Below are 20000 nucleotides of genomic sequence, written 5' to 3'. Positions count from 1 at the left end.
TGGACCGTGAGCCGCCCTATCAGCCACAGCACCCCGGACGCGCCTGGTGGGGCGCATCGAAGCGATTTACTGCAACAAACTGATTGTACTGCTCTCTATCCCTCTTTCGCTTCTTATCTTTCTCTCTCACTCTTTCTCACTCTATCACGAGTCTGGGGTGTTAAGAAAGGTGGAGGTGAACCTTCACCACAGCATATACCCGGGAGTGTGCATGTAGAAAGCAGAAAAAATTAAACTCGAAAAACTGAAGGTTATCAGATCGCTTACGTCGATCGATTACACCGATCGTCGTCGTCGTTGTCGTCGTCGTCGCAGTCGTTGTTGTCGTCGTTGTCCTCGCCGTTGTTGTTGTCGTCGTGCGAGGGCCCCACCACCACGATCACTGCGCGAAACATGTGAAAGGAGTGTCTCGATAGGTTGCTACTCCAGCAGACCAACCGTACAAAACGCCGTATGGCGCACTGGACTGCGAATGCGGACAAATATGTAACAGCTCTGGCGACTGCCTGCTCTGCGCCTGTTTTGTCTCTCTGCCGCCACCGTCTTTATCGACTTCTGGGGTACGTGATCGATCGACCGGTACCGGCGGCGCGCAACATAATTGCGACCGGCCTGATGGGGTCGAGCGTCGAGCACCGGGTTAGAAATCGGCACCGTACCGGTGCCGGTGTACGGCAGGTGCAGAGCCCGATCGCGGTAGCGCCGTCTTGGCGCACGGTTCCCTCCCCCCCCCACCCCTTCCCTTCGTGGCGACGCCATCGCGCTTCATCATCGCGCCGCACCGAAGGACGAGACGCGAGCGCGAGAGCATAATTTTATCACATCCGAGACCCACAACTGCAATGTTTAATTGCATTTTCTCGCATCGCTTGGTAGCTAGTGGAATGTAAACCCCGAGGTTCCCCGAGGGAACCGGGACCGGAGTGGATGAGGGGGGGATATAAATTAAAGATGAATCTGTGGAGCCGCTCCGGTGCCGGCTGCGATCATGCACGCGCGTGCGCGCACTCGCTCGCTGGCTGGCAATCCACCAAACACTGGCCCCGGCTCTCTGTCAGACCCGTATGGTGGCCATTCTCTTGACGTTTGGTTTTTCCATCCTTCCTTCCGACACCGTCACCGGTATCACATTTCACTCGCGGCCTATACCGAGTGCAATGTGCAATACTCCCGGACAGTTTGCAGTTCCCCAATACCACCACGCCACGCTGCTGCTGCTGCTGGTGGGTGCGGAAGATGATCATTTGATGATCAATCGAAAAATGGCACAGGACGATCATGCACACATGCGCACTCTCTACTCTGCTAGTGATCGAGTTGTTAGATTTCACTTCCCTCAGCAACACACCATTAGAAGGAAGGCGAAGGAACCTCCATTGGAAGGGGCTCGAAGTCGTCGAAGATCGGCGTTTGTGTTTTAATTGGGAACATTTTGGGATGGTTATGATTAAGTTAGCGATTGTTGCGTGTGACAGCTGTCAATCCGCAGCCACAGACACTGGAACCAGTAATCGGGTGATCGGGAACCATGAAAGGAAGGGCGATCAAAGCGGGTGGGCGTTTTGCGGTCCAAACGATGTCGAAAGCCGAAAGAGATGTGGCCATGTGGTTGGCGCTGTTTCGCTGGACGCTGTTGCTTGACGCAACCTCGACGCACGCACGCCTCGATCGAAGCCGATCCCAACAATTATAGGCTTTTCAAAATCAATATCTCACACGTCAATCACGTGGTCCTCGGTGAGAAAGGAAAACCTTTAGCAGGCCCCGTTTTCCCTCCAATCCGTCCTTTCCACCCCAATCCGGTTCGATTTTTATCAACTTTCCCCACCACCCCCCGGGGGGAGGGGATGCATTCAAATGCCTACCAACCTGGTACCCGGCAATGCACCACCACCACAAGCAGTACTCACTGACGGAACCCATTCAACCGTGGCCGTGTTCCGTATGATGCCATGGTTGGTGGAATTGGGTTTTTAATTAAAATGAAAACACACACACACACACACACACACACACACACAGAAGAACAAGATCAGGTTGGAAGAAAGGGGACTGTGTGTAGGGTGCGCAGCCGCGGTACTGTAGCATGAAGGAAAATGCAACCCCCCTCGCGAATACAATGGCGACGGCGGTGGAGAGGCCTTCGGCTTCGGCATCGATTGGTTCTGTCTGATTTGTAGCGTCGTTTGTGTTCGCGCGCGCGCTCGCTCGTTCCTAGCGTTTTGCGCGTCGTGTTCCATATTGATTCACAATTCACACAGCCCGAGACAAGCCCAAGACAGCGCAATGAAGCAGGGGTGAGCAGCGGGGTGCAATGAGTGGAGGGACCGACGGACGAATGGACGGACGGACGGACGGATGGCTTTCATTGCAGGACAAACGACTACCGACGACATCTCGTCTCGGTTCTGATTGACTGACATGCGAACGGGATTTTTCGTAAAATCCCTTCCCTTCCCTTCGCTCGCCCATTTCCTTGCTCGATCGCTCGATCGCTCCCTTTTGCTCGCTCGGGGATCACTACCTCGATGGAAAAGAAGTCTGCAAATCATCCCGGGACTGGGGCAGACCAGCGAAGCAAATGGATAATAAGCAAACAAACACACACACACCGACACACACGGACACACATACAAACACACTGCACATTGGGGTTTAGGTGCTGAGTGTGAGAAAAGTCCTGGCCTGGAACCACCTCCATTCATGGCACGCGGGCAACGAAAGACCCCCAGTAGCAGCAGCTGCTTGAAAGAGATCCTGAAGCGAGGTACAACCCTTGTGAGAGGATCGCACAACAGAACACACGCACACACACATAAAGAGCGATCCGCTTGGCCCTCATGGGGACGGGAGCAAGCCCCGAAGACCGAAACCCCGAATAAATTAACTCGATTCACTTAATTGGCTTCAATTTAATGCACTTTAGAGACCCGTCCCGTGGTCTTCCCCAACACTACAAAAAAAAAACCAATACTAATCAATTTCGAAATATTTCCGCATCTCCGTCTGCGCGTGTGTGTGTGTTTTTGTGTCCTTTTATCATTTCGAGGGGTTTTTGGGAGCTTTTCTTCCCTCGAGAGGTTCATTCGCTTTCGCTTCAACAAGTTGTTGTTGTACCTTTTTTGTGTTTTCGTTGCGCGATTGATAACGATTTTAATTATGCTTTTTCCCACCTTCCGTCCGGGCGTTTGTGTGGAGTGTTGTCGGTGCTGGCTGCTTTTAATTAGCCCCGGGGCCATGGTATGTGATCACATTCCAACACCAGAGCCCCGCGGGCACTTACTTTCTGCGCCAATTACAATCCGCCGTTTGCAGGTCACTGAACCACTTGGACTGCTACTATGTTTTGAACCGCGAATGTGTAACAATGCTGTACGCTCGCGGCACGACTTTATTTTTTAACAAACGATCACCGATCGATACAACCAAACGGGACGCCGGAACACCGGGACGAAACAATAACTCCCCGAGATCAAACTCAATCCGCTACTACTACTACTACTACTACTACTACTCCGCTTCGGTCATGCATGAAGATGTTACAGAAATATGAACCTCGAAAACACACTCGAAACACCCTCCTCATCGGGGGTGAGTCTCACGTGGATTCCCCCCGGTTTTTTTTTTGCGAAATCACCCCACAATGGGAGTCTCTCCCTCCCTCCCTTTGACCCCTTCTAGTGAACCGTGTTATTATATTTTATGGCATGTTGCACAGAGACACCGGGTTGTGTTCCGTTTTGCTCTTCGTTTCGTTTTTCGGGCGCGTTCTTTCTGTTCTTTTGGTTTTTTTTGTTGTGTGTTGTTTGTGTTGCTGCAGCTTTTGTGGTGGCCGCTCTTCATCCCCTCACCCCGCACAATCGGTGTCGGTGTTTTGTCTTTTGCAAACCATTCCCGTTTCCCGGGGGTACGATCGGTGCATCGCGTCGTTTGTGTTCGACACATGCACTTCTGTGTTTTCGTTCTCGGTTACATTCAATTGTTTCGATTCTGGGCACACTAACTCTTTTGCTCGTTGCCCCCCGAGACTGTCGCGACTTCTTTCATCTTCTGATAAGTACAACAACCAGCAGCAGCAGCAGCAGCAACAGCAACAGCAGCAGAAGCATGGAGTGTGAGTCTATTTGGAATCCCTTCCGTGTCGTCATCTGTCGATTGCATTTTCCTTCATGTCGATTTTGGCTTCTGCTTCCCGTGCGATTACCGTGCGAGAACAATCCATTTCGATGATTCCCTTCGGTTCTTCGGTGTGTGTGTGCCTGTTGTGGTGGAAAAGCGGGAAAAATCTGTTCCCGTTCTATGCGCGATTCCGCCGATTGCAAAAAAAAGGAACGTTCTCGTTCCCCTGGCCCACGATCATCATCATACGGCGCTACGGAGGACGTTCGGTTTGGGATTCTTCGAAAATGACGGAAGGATAGAGGTGTAGGCGATCGAGGCGATCGGCCCGGAATAGAGATCGTGGGCCACGCGGCCATGCAGTATGCCGCGTTATGCTACGACGAGGGGCGCCCATTGTTGTGCGCCCAGCTCGGCTCCGTGGCGGCGGCGTGCGTTTCGAGCCTCTGGGGCATCAAAAGGTGATGCCACTGGGTTTCTGAGGCCTCACAGTCGTCGGTGATGACAATTGTCGGTTCACCGTCGGGCGCCGTCAACGTAAATCGTGAGGCCGGCAGCAGCAGCAGCAGCAGCAGGAAACATGCAACATGGCCACTGGGGCCACCAGATATCACGACGAACCACCGGAGCGAACCGTGGGCTACCTTTGAACCCTTGCTATGGTGCTGTGGCCGCGAGTACCGTTGTGCTGGCGCGCTGCTGGAATGCTGCACGATGCTCCCGATCCTCGGCGCGCAAGTGTTTCCCCCTCTGTCCCACTCTATCTCTCTCTCTCTTACCGGCCCTCCGGCAGCGACGGGATGGACCCCGGAAGCCAAAGAGAGCTAAGCCCTCTGTTCCCTCCAACACGCTGCTGCTTCCTCGACAATCCGCGGGGCGACAGATCGTGCATATTCATGAGCTTAGCACCGCGAGGTGTTTAGAAGTAGCGCCCGCTAGCGATGAACGGATGAAACGGATTTGCATCGACTCAACGACAACAACGACGACGACGGCGACGACGGCAACGACGATCCTGTGCTGACAGTCGCGTTGAGCAGGTTGGCAGGTACTTCCATTGCGGCCGTAAAAGGAACTCCAGCTGGCGGCGGCCACTGTCCATTCCGTTAGTTATTTGACCCTTTTTCCAGTGGAGTGGCAGAAGGACAAAGAGCGAATGAGTGAGTGAGGAAGCCGTTGACCGAACGGACACATCTTCTATTCTATAGTTGCGTTCGAAGTGGCAAAGTTTTGGGGAACAAACTGGCGATCGTGGTGATCACAGTGTCGTGGTGATGTCCAGCCAACCCGCCAGCCGGCGGCCAGTACATCTAACACACCAGAACGAATTCATGAGACCAACGCGTAAACCGCGCAGACGAGACGAGAGCCAATTATGCGTCTTCGTTCCTCCTTCCCCCAACCAGTTGGCCAGCAAGCCGGCCAGTTGTCCACGACCATTCTCACGATCCGGTAAGGATCATTAAGTATTCATGATATCGCCGACAACGCAGCCACCGCCACAGCCACCACCGCGCTTGTCCGGCCGTGCGTCAGGCGCGAAAGGATGTGCTCCGAACGCAGCCGTTCGTCGGTGCCATATGCCGGGGAGCAGCGCTGTTTAACAGAAGCGGCGGGCATCATCAGCTACGCAGCAGCATCATCAACTGCACGCCATCAAATGTCTGCAGCGCATCAGACGCACTGCTGCTGCTGCTGGTGGTGCTGCTGGTGCAATTTGCAGTTTGCCAGATCCTCCATTCGGTGCTGGCATTATGGCCAGCCCGTTCTTTCTACCTCTCTCTGACCGTTCTTGTAAGACGATCACGGGTTCAGGTTGAAGACAGGAAATGGCACCGGGCAGCAGCAGCAGCAGCAGCAGCAGCAGCACGCATGCAACGTTCGTGTCACGAGCGATCAGCCGCCGGTCCTGAAGTGAACCTCCTCGAGGGTGATCGAGTGCGATCAGCGCCTTCTAAAGCCACAGCGAACAGCGCCTTCTGTGCACGCTCCAGGCTCCCTCCGCCTTCTGCCGCGACATGAAAGCTATTAAGTTTCTGTAATTAATATGTAGCGGATCAGAGCGGGCTTCAGATCCTCGATCGCTCGCTCCGCCGAACGAACGAATGGTGGAGAGCGTTCTGGATATGATCCGGATTGGAAGGGGTCGGATTGACGAGTCTCGGCGATTTCTCAGCTCATTACACCGGACACTACCGGACAACCGGACGACGACGACGACGACCGGCGATGTTCGGATGATATACCGACCGGTGGCATGCCACGAATCCCAGGCTCCAGCTGTGATCTGATCCTCCGACACGAGCACGAGGCGGGATTGGCGCACCATCGTGTGTAACAAACGAGGCGAAAGTCGTGAATCGTTTGTAATTGCACGGTAAATACTGTTAATTTGGTGTGCAATACCACAAGAGAGGGGGACTGGCGGTGCGCAAGGAATCCGCCATCACGAATCCCCGGCCCCCCGGGTTCCCTCGGTGTGCCGCGCGGTGCCAATCATTTTTCAAATAACCAACCCAGATGGACACCCGGGGAACTCAGCAAGTCTGACCGTCCGTCCGTCCGTCAATCTGTGTGACCACCACCACCGCACCGTTTGCTGGCATGCTGAAGGAAATGCTCAACATTTTCATCTCCAGAGAAGTGCTTGGAGTGTGCCTCTTTTGTGACCGGATTTGAAGCCGATTCCTCGTGCCGTGAATCGCGCGAAATGGCACCGCGTGTATGCATGCCGTTCGCACGCCTTCCTGTTGCGCGCACACACCATCACCACGGGACCACAGGTTTTCCTCCAGCCATTTTTCCCACCCCGGGGGCCATTTTCCATTGCCATTACGACCGCCGATGAAAGGCGCGATCAACACGCGGCACGCGGAAAAGCTCTTCTGCAGAAAGCGTGCTTGTGTGTGTGTGCATCTCGTTCCTCTTAGTGGTAACCGGATCAGATCGGAGTGCATTTCCTTCCTCTGCCTCCTCCTCCTTCGCCACGCTACTCATCGACTCGACTAATGATCGTTTAGGAAGCGAAATTTATGGATTCCGTGCGTAAATGAAAACAATAGCGAGCTGGCTGGCTGGCTGGCCGGGGGGACTGGTGAAAGCGATGCAAAACGGAAGCCTCGATGGCCGCACAAATCGATCACCGCCGAAAAAGGGCAATTGGACAGTGCAGCCGGCTAGCCAGCAACCGGAAAAAAGGGTCACAACAAAAAGCATCGAAAAGGCTGCTTCCGGTACCAACCGTCGATGGCCAACGTTTAATGATGCGCAGTAGCCCGCCCGGTTCGCTATTCGTGTTCGCTCTTAATAAGCGTTCTCAATCGGGTTTCGATCTGGACAAGATCGAGCTGCTGCTTCTTGTTTCGGGTTCTAGCCGCGTAGCATTCTCGTCCTCCTTGTCGTCGTCGTTGTTGTCGTCGTCGTCATCGAGTCCCATTAACGATTTCACACACGCATTGGAAATTAATCAAATTCCCAGAACAGAGCACTCCTCTTGCACCTTCTTCCTGTCTCGTCTTGAGTGGAAAAAGGGGGGAAAAGGCGCTCTCTCTCAGGGACAGAGAGATGGAAAGAGAGCAACTCGAGAACGCAGACACGCAGACGAACAGCGAGCGAGTATTGAGTGAAAGAAATCAAATTATACACCAATTTGTTGCTGTTGTTGGGCTGCTGCTGCTGTTGCTGACTGTCTGGGGCTTTGGCTTTTGAGGTTCCAGTGGTCGACGTGTCGATCCTCCCGGTTCCCTTCCCCCCGCGGGTGTAAGCGCCGGGTCTTCATGCCGGGCCGGTTTTATGCTTTTTTATGCTCACTCTTGCCACTCGACCATCTCTCTAGTCTAGAGAGCGGCCCTCGAGCCCTCATCATCGCCACCATGCGTGAACGAAGGAGCGTGAAGGGAAGCGTGGACACCGTGGAGCCGTCGCCGTTGCCTCATCTCATCATCAAGACGCGCGCTGCTCTTGAATGCTTGTGACGAGCGGGCGGGCTGGGTGGAGCGGAACAGAACCAAGAACCGCCGGGCTCTGTATTATAGATTCGAACGAAAGGCGAGCGAACAAAAAGGCTGTCTGATTTGGGATAATAGTATTCTAATCACGCAAACCGCCAACTGGTGGCGGTGATGGCGGCGGCGCGGTAGCTACCTATCCGATGCGGTCGGGGATTAGTGAGCCCCCTCGGGAGGCCCATGATGCCGAGTGGCGCGCGAAAACTAGTTTTTCGGGATCGATTCCGTTTTCGAGGGTTGTTTCGTCCGTCGTTTGGCCGTTTTTTTTTTGCACTGGCATCGTTTTCTGTGTGAGAAGCAATCCCTCTACCATTAAACTCTCACACACCTCTCCTTATCCCTCTCTCGCTCCATCGCTCGTTGTGTGACGCGATCGTAATCGATATTCACGGTAGCGGTTGTCTGATCACCCCGGTAACACGCCCCGATCTCTGGGGACTGGTGAACGTGAGTAATACGTTCTCCTGCGTCCTGGATAATGGTTCTCGTTCTCGGTACGCCGCGAGCGCTGTCCGCGAAGAGTAATTATAAACCGAAAATCACGCCGTGCACATGATGCTGGCGATCGTTTCGATGCGATCATCATTTCGCATTCCAGCTCAGCTCAGAGCATCAGTAAACAGGACCGCCGGGCCGGGCCGGATCGCTATCAAGATCAAGAAAAAAAAACCATGGATACGAGTGTCGAGTGTGCTCCGGAGCACCAAAGCAACCCATTCCCGAAAGCCCCAATGACGAAAATGTCCTTCAACCCCCGAGCGCGTGCGCCAACGTCGCGTCGCGTCGAAATGAAACCAAAAAGGAAGGAGGAAGAGGAGCGCGTGGAAAGAATACTTCGCGATCAGAATCGAGGAAGGTTTTTTTTGTGGGGGAAAGGAAGCTCCCGGTCGGTTGGTCGGTTAGTCGGTTGGCCGGAACCGACGTCGCCGCTGCCGCCTCGCCAAAAAGATTAGACGGGGACGGGACGGGTTTTTCTCGTTAATTAAAATTATTTCTCGAAGCGAGCAGCGGCTTGCGAAAAGGAAGCCAACGCGACGCGAACGACTCACGAGCACGAGGACTGGACTGGGGGGTGCCCATTTTGGCGATCGCGATAATTTACATAAATCAATAAGGTGCCTCGGCGTAAGATAAATGGCCAAAATGCGCTCTCGCTTCTCCCAAAAAACAAAAAAAAACAAAACCAAGCCAAACCACGCCAAGAGACGTTAGGTTCAAGTTGTCTCGATCGCTCGAAGATTGTGATCGGTCTCTCTCTGGCTGGTCTCGGGGCCTCCGCCCGTCGCTCATGGGCTTGATCGGTCTTTCTTCGGAAATGCGATAACGAAAAGGCGATAACCCCCGGGCGAACCCCGGGGCCACATTCCAGGCGACAACTTCTGAACCAACCAACCACCCAGGCGATGATGCCGCGCCGGTTCTTCGCCGGACCGGGGTGGTATGCTGATGATGGCTGAGAGCCGCAAAGTCCGAGTTTCGAGCTTTCCGTCTTCATCCGGGCCTTCTTCTTTCAACAATACTCATTTAATTAAGATGCATTCTCCAGCAACGGGCTGACTCATTTGTCACCGAGTTCAAGCAGCAGCAGCAGCAACAGCGGCAACGGCAACAGCACCAGTTCCTGTCCAGGGGAGAAGAACCAGGGGGAGCAGGACAGAACGGTGATGAAGCGCTAGAATCGAGACCACCTCGATCGCTGATCGTTGCGCCCGGGGAAAAAGTATCATTTTGTAGCGCGACGAAAAGCAAATGGGTCTTTTGGCTCCGTTGGTGCCCGGATTGGTGTCGTGGTTCTGGTTTATGTCGTCCGTTTGGGCGACCCCCCCGTCGCGGGTCCCGTCCGAGGTCCGAAATCGAATCGAAAACTGTCGTTTTGATCACCGGGCTGCTGCCCCTGGACGGGATTGGCGTACAATGTTTTGCCTTCGGTGTTCTGGTCTGGAACGAATGAGTATGGGATATGGGGCGGGGATCATATTTCTCCAGGTCCACACACAAAGACACTATACTATTGCAGAGGAGGAACAGCAGCAGCGGCAGTAGAGCAGGCATTGATAGGCCGAGAGATTTATAGACCCGCCACGGAGCAGGGCGTGCGAAGTCACGCAACGCAGCAAATCGATCCCTCGATTGTCAACCTCGCCAACCATTTCATTTGCAAAAGCCCAACTCTGGCAGCGTGCCAGATGCCCTAGGAAGTAATAGAAGCCCGCCACCCACCATCACCTCCCCCGATTCCTGAACGGAATTGATTTGCATTGACATTTAGCAGCAAACAAAAGACATTGCGTTGGCCGCCCGGTGGTGGTGGTCCGGAAGGAGTTGATGAATGTTGTTGACATTCCCGCGCGTCGGGCGGCGAGCTTAATTCTCTTTCGTTTGATTGTTTGGAAACATATTTTTCAAATTTATGCTCCACCCTCTGCGTGCTTTGTTCCCACACAAACACACTGTTCGGAACCCATCAACCGATCAGCTCGCACCTCGCATGCCACCAGCCTGCCGCCTGGCCGTACGATAAGATCGACGCGGCTGAGAGGCGACCGCAGCGCAATCTCTGCCCTGGCTCGCGGTACCTACAATGGTGCCGATTGTTTTGCTGATCTCCAAGGGCTCGACTTATGCTTTGAGACTGCTTTGGATGTTACGAAACTCCAAAGGCAGCAGCAGCAGCAGCAGCAGCAGCAGTGGGAGTTTCGGGGTCCAGTCGTGGACTCTCTCGCCGTTGGCTGACCCTTCCTCTAGTCAGATGCTCCCGGGGATCCTGGGACAATCGGTTAACAAGATATCGGAAGGAGAGAGAGAGAGAGAGAGAGAGAGAGAGCGCAGGCGCGTACCGAAGGCCCATCATTATCGTTTCGTAATCGATGCTCTTTATGCGCTCTATGGGGCGACCGAATTCAGCAGCAGCAGCCAGCAGCCCGTGATAGGAATTGAGGCGAGCCAGAGCGAGAGATTTATCGGGTAGAAAACGATTGGTGGACGAGAGAGTGCGGGGGTAGAACAGATCGAGGGACGAGAATCTGAGCGGCGGCGGTGGCGGTGATGGCGGTGGTGGTCTCATAAATAACGGGGATCATTAATAGTGTCTTCGTGTTTCTCGATGCAACAACAACGGCGACCAACGACGACGCCAACAACGGTGGCCAACAACACGAGTGAGCTTAAGATACGGCGGACTCGGTGGACTATGATTTTCCCTTGTCGATCGTAATGATCAACGAGCAACGATCGAGGGGCTACAGGGCCCGTCCGAGATCCCTTTTGATTGAATCCCTTTCCCCACCAAAACGCCACCTCTTTGCCTCTCGCTCACTTGCTGGAAAACACCCCATTAATCCCCCCACACCGGTGTGGCCACCGATATGAAATTACGCGCTGAGCCGTACCGATCGTGATCACGGAAGTGGCACAAGGAAGGCAATGGCGATGGTGGCGGCGACTGCGCGGAAGAAAAGAAAGGTTAATTAGAGATAGCGACCAGCTGGTCCACGATCGGTCGGGCGGTTCGGAAAATCGGAAAGCCGCGCGTAAAGTGAGATCGTCGCGATCGCGATCGAGGCGCGCGATCCTTAATCACCGCGAGCACCGCGAGCGAGCGATCAAGCGGATCCAACGGCACGACGTGATCTACTACTCGTTGCGCGAGCGCAATCTAATTAACTCATTAACCTGACGATCGCCGGACGGCACTGTTACGGCCACCGGATCGCCAAAAACGGGGGAAGTTGCAGTGTTGCAGTTGATGCATCAACTTTCCTTTAGCGGTGCTCCGGTGCCACCGTCGGTGGTTGTGGTCCCAAACATGGGATCGCATCATCCTGTAGATCAGAATCTTCGGATCCCTATCACGCGATTTCCCGGCGGCCGGAATTGGAATGCCGCGCGCATTTCACGCGCTGCGCACGCAACGCAACGGATCCTTAATTGGGGTGCGGCAGACAATCCGTGGTGCGTAGTGTAGCGGCCTTCCCAATTATCACTTCCAAAAGCAACAAACAAGCACGAAACGATGCGAACGACGCGCGCGATCGCGCGACAGTTGCACGCAAGAACGAGATCAATTCGAGGGGGAATGGAGACCGAGGGGTGGTGGGTAGATCAATCATATCAATCAAAACCCGTTCCGTGTCCACCTTATATAGGGTGGAGGCGGGTGACAAACTCCGTTACGGCGGCATTCGCGACGGTAATCAATTGACTCCGATCGACACGGGCCGAAGCGGAACCACCAACGCCATATCGAGACAGAGAGTGAGAGAGAGAGAGAGAAAGAGCTTACACACACACACAGCTCTGGAAAATGTGGAAAAATCTCTCAAAACTTGAGACACTAACCAACCAACCGGCCGAAGACATCTTCGGCACATTCCATTCCGGGTTTCGCGCGCGCGCGCCCGGATCCGGATTGTTCCAGTAGTCCCGGTATGGTTGTCATTAGGACGACCGAATTGACCAAAACTAGACCATAGCCTAGAGGGGAGGGAGAGAACAGAACCGGCGGAGATATGCTTTGTCCTGGCCGCTTTTATGAGCTATTGCTCCCGCTCTTTCGAATATTAATGTCACACTAGACTAATACTACTACTGCTGGTGCGTGCGTGCGTGTGCCGACCACCGGACAACGATTTCCGATTCATTCCCACCTGCCTCTTGTTGACGGAGCATCGATTTTGGAATGCAAAAGGGTGAGGATTGATGTTATACGGATCATAAAAATGCCGCAACGCCCGGCGGCTGGCGGCAGGTATTATATGAATGCATTACCATTCATTGCGGCCATAACTGAGGAAGGGTAAAGGGAAGGAGTGAGCCATAAAGTGAAAATTAAACATACATTCACCCCCTCATTCCATCGCCACCGCCGCGGCCACCGCATAGCATGTTGAAACAATCGAGAGCTCCCAAAACCTCAAGAGCCCCCGTGGACTTTGGGACTCTGCGGACTCTCCCAATAGAGAAGTGCTGCTTCGACGAAGAGGTGCTTCTCGATATTTTGGTTTGGGTGGGAAATCAAAACAACAACCGCTGCGACGATCGCAAGATCGAGATGCCGACCACGGAAGATCGTGACAGTTGGATAGTTTCACGATGCGCGTTTTCGCGTCGTTTTTTTTGGGACCAGTGCGCGATCGATAATTAATTTTCCATAAACGGTACGCAGCGCAGCGCATGTTAAACCCCGGAAATTGGATCACCTTTCAGCGGGCCAATGGGTGTGTGTGTGTCTGTGTGTGCCGCAGCCCCAGCAGTCCGTCGATCTTACAAAAGAGATTAGACGCCACGCTTCTTCAATTATGGTCACACAATGCCGATGCCATGCTGTTGCTGCTGCTGCGCGCGGTCAGTCGCGGTCGATCGGTCGGTTAGGGTTGTTGTTGCTGCTGTTGTGTTTTCATTTAGTGCCGTGGACCCCTCGTGGCACACACGCACACCACAACTAGTTGCTACAAAAGAACAAGATCGAGAGAGATGAAAACAAAACGATCGAAACGATCCAGGCAGGCAGTCCGGCCCCATGATGGGCTCACCGCGGGGATATAAAACCATATAAACGACACCGCGGGGTCACCGTACCACACACACACACACACACACACACACACACACGAGCGCCTATGCTCCACTGTGCTGGCCAGTCCCTGATTAAGAGATTTTCTAAGATCCAAACCATCACCTCTATAGCGGCGAGGAGGACGCTAGAAAGGCTGCGGGAGCTCAAATGCTGCTCTGGAGGCCCCCGTGTGATGGATCTCCGGGCACTGGGCATCGGGTACCGAGCTCCAGGTCTCCAGGCGGATCGGAAAACGATGAAAACCTCGACTGTGTGTGTGTGCGCGCGATCGCCACAACCTCCGTCGCCGTCATGTTCAATCGGCGTCTATCGGCATCGGGGTTGACTTGCCTATTATTGCTTTTACGATACGCCTATCTATCTCGCCCTCCCTTGTGTCCAACTGCCTAGAGTTACCTCTCGTCTGCTTCTTCTATGTCTTCTTCTTCTTCTTCTGCAATGCTTTTTTTCGGGAGGGCGGGGTGGCTCTTCTGGAAGGGCTTTGAACGCGAACACTCCGTTGGACGCCATTTGATTTCCAATTAACTTCACGGCCCGCAAGATGCGAGTCCGCACACGGCGGGAGGCCAACCAGAGTTCCTCGTCGTCGTCGTCGTCGTCGGAGGGATATGACCAATAGTGCCCACGATGGCCGCCCTTCCCCCCTCCCCACACCGGGGGTTTTATCTATCCGATTCAATCCATCCGCTCCTCTAGAGGCAACCGTTCGTCGTCGTCGTCGTCATCGTCGTTCTGTGTGTCTTCAATCAAACTTCGAGTGCGTGTTTGTGTGTGCTCTCTGGTGGTGGTGCTGTCATGACAACGGCAACGACTCAAAGGTATAGATCACCACAAGCGCACCGAAAAAAAGGCGAACGTCAAAAGCAGTTGACTGGCGCTGGCGTTGCTAGGCTACCGCCACTTGGCAGTGGATTAAACCGAGAACCCGAGAACAGTGAGTGAGGTTAGGTTGACGATCGCCCGGAAGCAAATTAAGCGTTTGTTTGGTCGTCGGGACATTCCGTGCACGCACGCACACAGCGGATCGTAAACTGTCTTTCGTGCGCTTTTGAGGCGCAAGACCGATCCGGAAGCCGCCTCCACGATCCAAATGCAAAACAAATTGCTCTGCGCCCTGGTGCCGTCCCCTTTCACCTGTTCACCGTGAGCGTCTTCTCACGACATTCAGGGTCCCCATCAGGGATCAGGGATCGTCTCCGATCGGGAAGGGCAAAAAGGGTTTTGGGCTTCCCTCCCAATTATGTCAGCGAAGCACAGGGGCGCGCGCGCGCTCATGGACCAAACCAAATACCGGAATTAATTCGTCCACCCTCCGCTTCCGGGCACGCACAAAAACGGGAATGGAATGAAAGGTTCCATTACCAGAGGAGGGCCTATAGCAGTCAGCCAAGCAGAAACGCAACGAACTCTTCCAGAGCTCCAGTTGCTCGTGACCCGGGATCGCGGACGCACGGAAGCATAAATTAATGCTTAAAAGACCAGCGCACCGCCGCGACCGCCGGCCGAGTGTCATAATGTTTGTACAAACGACGGTCGCCCATGGCCGCCGCGTGTGAAGGTCAGGAACGTCTTGCCTGGGTCGGTCTTACACATGACTCTTCCTCTCTTCCTCGGGCTAGGGTCCCTAAGAGGATAAATTAGGGGGAAAGAAGAAAGAAGACCCAAGAACCACGAACCTCTACGTGAGGTTCTAAGACACCCTACAAACGACGACCACAGCGATGATGATGATGATGATGACAGGGCAAGCGATCCTTTCCTATTCTTCCACCGCCACCGAAGACGTCGACGACGACGACGATCGGCCTGGAACCTGCTGGTGGTGCTGGTGGAAGAATGGAACACTTTGTCATTGTTATCGAGCGCTTTAATTCAATCATAATAAAAGCATCTAGGGGGCCACCACTCCCCGTGCTCCGTGCTTGGCGGCCGCGGCCTTAACCACCGAACGACCAACGATCCCGCGGCGGTTGATCCCGAGATCCAGATCTTGTTTTGAGACCGACGAGACCCCGGTGTAATGGTGCGGTGCGGCCTGCGACTGTGAACGGAACGGAACCGAACCTACGACGACGGAACGTGTGTAGCGATCGAAAGGGAAAAGCAAAACCGAAAAAAGAGAGAGCGAGAGAAAGAGAGCGCCCGAAACCCTTGCAGGGCGCGCAGTGCCGTTGTGCCGGTGTGCCTGGTGCTGGATATTATATTCAAATTAAATTACATTTTCCGGACATTTTGCTTGGCACGGCGCTCGACTCGACGATCTGACTCTGACTTGGTTGAGCCAGATGAGAGTCCCCAGAGTGGTCTCCCGTGTGTGTGTGTGTGTGTCACCGATAGCCGGCCGGCATCCGTGGCTTTTACTGAATGAATGGGTATCGCTCGTACGATATATGTAAATTGAGGATCGCGCGCTGGGTGCCGGGGATCGACGATTGCGACGAGGCGATTGCATACTGTATGCTGTTGTTGTTGTTGTTGTGCTCGACAGAATCGGATGTTCACTGTCACTGTTTACACTCCTCTTTTTCTCGTCCACCCCGCCACGAGAACACCGGATCGGAATCAAGCGCACTATAGCGCCGCCGCCAGGCCGGGCCGGAGACATTAAGTGAGAGATCACGCGATCACGAGACACATCGTTGTGCGGTCTTGACGCATTGTTCCGTTCCGGTGGTCGGTGTTGGCCACGGTGTGCTCATAAAACAAAATAATGCCAACTATTTAGTCCCGGAGTGGGAGTGGGGGTGTGGAGATCACACACAACGGGGAGTGAGAGCGAGTTGACATTTTGCTGATCGCGCATCATCGCGGATATCGCATCGGTGAATACACGCGGCAACAGCAGCAGCAGATGGTGCCACCCATTTCTGAAGTCGGTTTGAAGTGGCCCCCGGCGTGTGGCGTGGTGTGAGTTATGATGTGTGAATAATATGCCGACGATCGCGGTCAGGGGGTATAGGGGGTGGGACCGTGGGGGTGTGGTGATATGGCGATCTCTGCTGCTTTGCCTCTCTCTCTCCTTTGGCGTTGCGTTAGCTAACAAGCACGTTGAAGTGGAAGTGGATGTGGAGAGGATCGCAAGCGCTTGCGGGAGTGAGAGGATAACAACAAAAAAGTTATGAATGAATTTTATGATCAACTCTCGTTCCCTTCCTTCCTTTCACGCGCATATGTATGCACCTCGTCGGCGTTGTGTCCGCAGAGAACAGCAAGACGAATGGCTTCATGGTGATGACGATCGATGATGGCGACGACGGCCACAACGACGACGACGGAGAGTTTCTGTTTTGGTAACGAAACGGTGTGTGGAGAGAGAGAGAGAGAGAGGGAGACGTTTTATCGATTGATCGCATGTTTGTCAATTTGTTAGGATCCGATCACGAACGATCTTTCGTGCCCCGAAAAAATCACATTCCCCTCGTATCCTATCCTAGGGGGAATGTAAGGGTCTTGTGGTACCCCCCAACGGCCCAAATTAACAGCCCATTTTGACGAATCAATCTTCGGCTCCGGCATCACGCGTATTGATCCCGATGCCGATGCGATGCGATGCGATGCGATCAACAAAAAATGTTCCAACATCCAACTTTCTGTGACCGTTTTTGGTGGAAGGTTTAGAGTTGAAAGTTGGAACATTAGAAAGCGGATGCTCGGTACGATCGTAGTGGATCCCATCACCTGACAACGTCCATGGTGGTGACCAACACGATGAACGGGAAGTTCAGTGAACCATTCCACGCTGGCTGGAGCGCGGCCTCAAGTGATCAAGAATTCCAGAAGCACTTCAGCAAATGATCCTCGGAATGATCCCCGCCACCGCCGTCGTCCTCATTGTCGTCGTGCTGCTCGATTTCTTCGCCCTGATTTGTAATTCATCAGTCCCTGGTGTGTGTGTGTGTCGATGCTCCCATTCTAGAGTGCGATCCGCAGGAATAACAATTGTCCGAAAAAGTGTGAAATCACCAAATCAGACCGCGGACCCGGACCCGGGCCAGTCACAATGTTGATCGTCGGAATGGCGGCAATGAAGTGGCTCTTGGTTTCTGTTTTTTTTTTTTTGGGAGTAGCCATGGCCCAGGTGGAGAAGGGGTATAGAGGCCACTTCAGCGTGATGGCATGTCCACAAGATCCACGTCTAGGGGGAAGCAAAAGAATGAAACGAAAACGAAACGCGGGCTGCTCGATTCGCCCGTAACGAAAAGAACATTCTCCAGGCTGCTGCTGCTGCTGGTGGTGTGAGAGTTATGTGTGGCGTCTCATTAAAAGGTAGAAATTCTCACGATCCCGTCTCACATCGGCCTCATCACTCGAGCAACACGGTCGATTGAGTGCATAAACAGTTTTCATTTAGAGCCACTCGCGCGTCGCCACTTCTTCTCGTCCTCGTTCGGCTTATTCCATCTTCAAGTGTCAAGTGCTCCCGTTAGGGCTAGAAGTGCTTCTCATTCAAAAGCAGATCGGTCGCAAGTGGGATCTTGGTTGGGATGGGATCGACGTTCCGGAGGGTGTTGATGTGCTTCAAGTTTGTGCTGTCTGTTGTTACATTAAATCTTACAATTCAACCTCTCTCTCTTTTTTTCTCCCTTTCTGTTACAGAAATCGTTCACCCTTATCCTGCAAGCACTGGACATGTACAACGAGTCGTACTCAAGTAAGTATTCATCGACGTTCGACCGAAAATAACGCCTTAACACAAAAGCTACAATAACAACAGAAGTCTAAGTTTTGCACCAAGGGAAGGTTTCGGGCAACAATTAACCGGTGGCCGGGCTGACGACGCCGACGGTGGTGTCGGTGCCAGATTGCCGTGCCATGATAGCGCCGGTGGTGCGCTACCATGCATGCTGCCGGTGTTAAGAGAGAGAGAGTAAGAGGTCGCGCGGTTGCCGTTGCATCGCGTCGCCCCAAACCGAGCGACCGACAGACCGACCGACCGGGTGTTAACTGAGGAATTAGCATAACGATCTTTATTTCCCTTGCACAACTGTTGTGGCCCCATTTTTCATCATCATCTTCTCCCCATTCGTGGGTGAGGAATCCACCGATGCACACCGTCAGACACACCAGACACCCTCTCGCCGGGGGTTTCTCTTGGCGTTGGTGTGCAAATTGGTGCAACCGTGCGAACAACGGCCCTCCTGCCCTGTAACGTGTGTCGAATGTGTGCTAATTAGAACAGCAGATCGTAAACGATCCTCCACTCACGTTCACTCTCTCATCGCCTCTTCGTTTTACTTACTTTACTTTTATTTCAGTTTCCGAGCGACTCATCGACGAGACATCCTTTTCCGGTGTGATCCTGCCCTCGCACGACTGGCACACGCTCGATCACATAGGAAAGGCGGCCAGGATAACGTACCGGTGAGTGAGCGCATCAACTGCATCAACATCATCATCATCATCAGCAGCAGCAGCAGCAGTAGCAGCTGCTAATGTTAACCAACGCTAATGCATTGCTTATCGCTTTTTCTTCTTCTCTCGTCTCGCGTCTTCCAGGGTACGGGTGCAGTGTGCCGATAACTACTACAACACGACCTGCACCACGTTCTGCCGGCCACGGAACGATCAGTTCGGTCACTACACCTGCGGCAAGGAGGGCAACAAGGTGTGCCTTCCCGGCTGGCAGGGAGCCAACTGTGAGCAAGGTAAGCCACCACCCAGCCAGCCAGCTGCCCACACAAATACACACGGCAAAGATCGATGCACCCGGGACCCCGGTGCTGCATTCCAGCACGATGTTGTGTCGTTATCACCATTTAGGACCTCCCCTCAGCAGTACCACGCAGCTTGCAACGATAGCTATCCGATAGGATCTCACGGTGCTCGGTGTGCTGCGTACATAATGCGAGACGCCGCGTGATGTGAAAGGTCAATTTATGTAATCACAAACGATCGTTCGTCGATCGTCGACTGTTTGGCTGTGCTTAGGATTTGGGCACGAAGCCGCAGCAGCAGCAGCCGAAAATCGAATGCCAAACAAGACAAACAAAAACAGACGCAACCGACCAAACAGACGGACAGACAGTCAGCCAGCGAGCGAGCGAGCGAACAAGCTAGCCGAACCAATTTACAGGCTTATCTCGTTTGCGTTTTCATGGGTTTTTCGCACGGATAACGGATACCGAAGCCCTTTCCCTTTTTCTGGCCCAGTGCCGCATCGAAGCGTAATGAGCTCGCCGAAAGAGGTGTGGCAAGCCTGGCCGGTGGTAAAGGCCCGCGTTCGCGAGAAAGGCGCGCATCCATCCATCCATCCATCCCGGCGCGTGTCTATCTACACTTTCGCTTCGAATGGATTGCGA

At 53.7% G+C, this 20000-nt stretch overlaps 1 protein-coding gene across 1 annotated transcript in view; it reads left to right on the top strand.

Annotated features, from left to right (window-relative positions):
- LOC125950012 (protein serrate-like) overlaps positions 1-20000 on the top strand; it is a 102193-nt gene that overhangs the window by 33255 nt on the left and 48938 nt on the right. The window contains exons 5-7 of the mRNA XM_049677568.1: positions 18298-18352; positions 18957-19062; positions 19198-19346. Of these exons, the coding sequence (XP_049533525.1) occupies positions 18298-18352; positions 18957-19062; positions 19198-19346 (310 nt within the window). The remainder of the gene's footprint in view (positions 1-18297; positions 18353-18956; positions 19063-19197; positions 19347-20000) is intronic.

The sequence above is a fragment of the Anopheles darlingi genome, chromosome 2, assembly GCF_943734745.1.
Source record: "Anopheles darlingi chromosome 2, idAnoDarlMG_H_01, whole genome shotgun sequence".
Taxonomy (NCBI): domain Eukaryota; kingdom Metazoa; phylum Arthropoda; class Insecta; order Diptera; family Culicidae; genus Anopheles; species Anopheles darlingi.
This window is presented reverse-complemented; position numbering and strand designations above follow the sequence as displayed.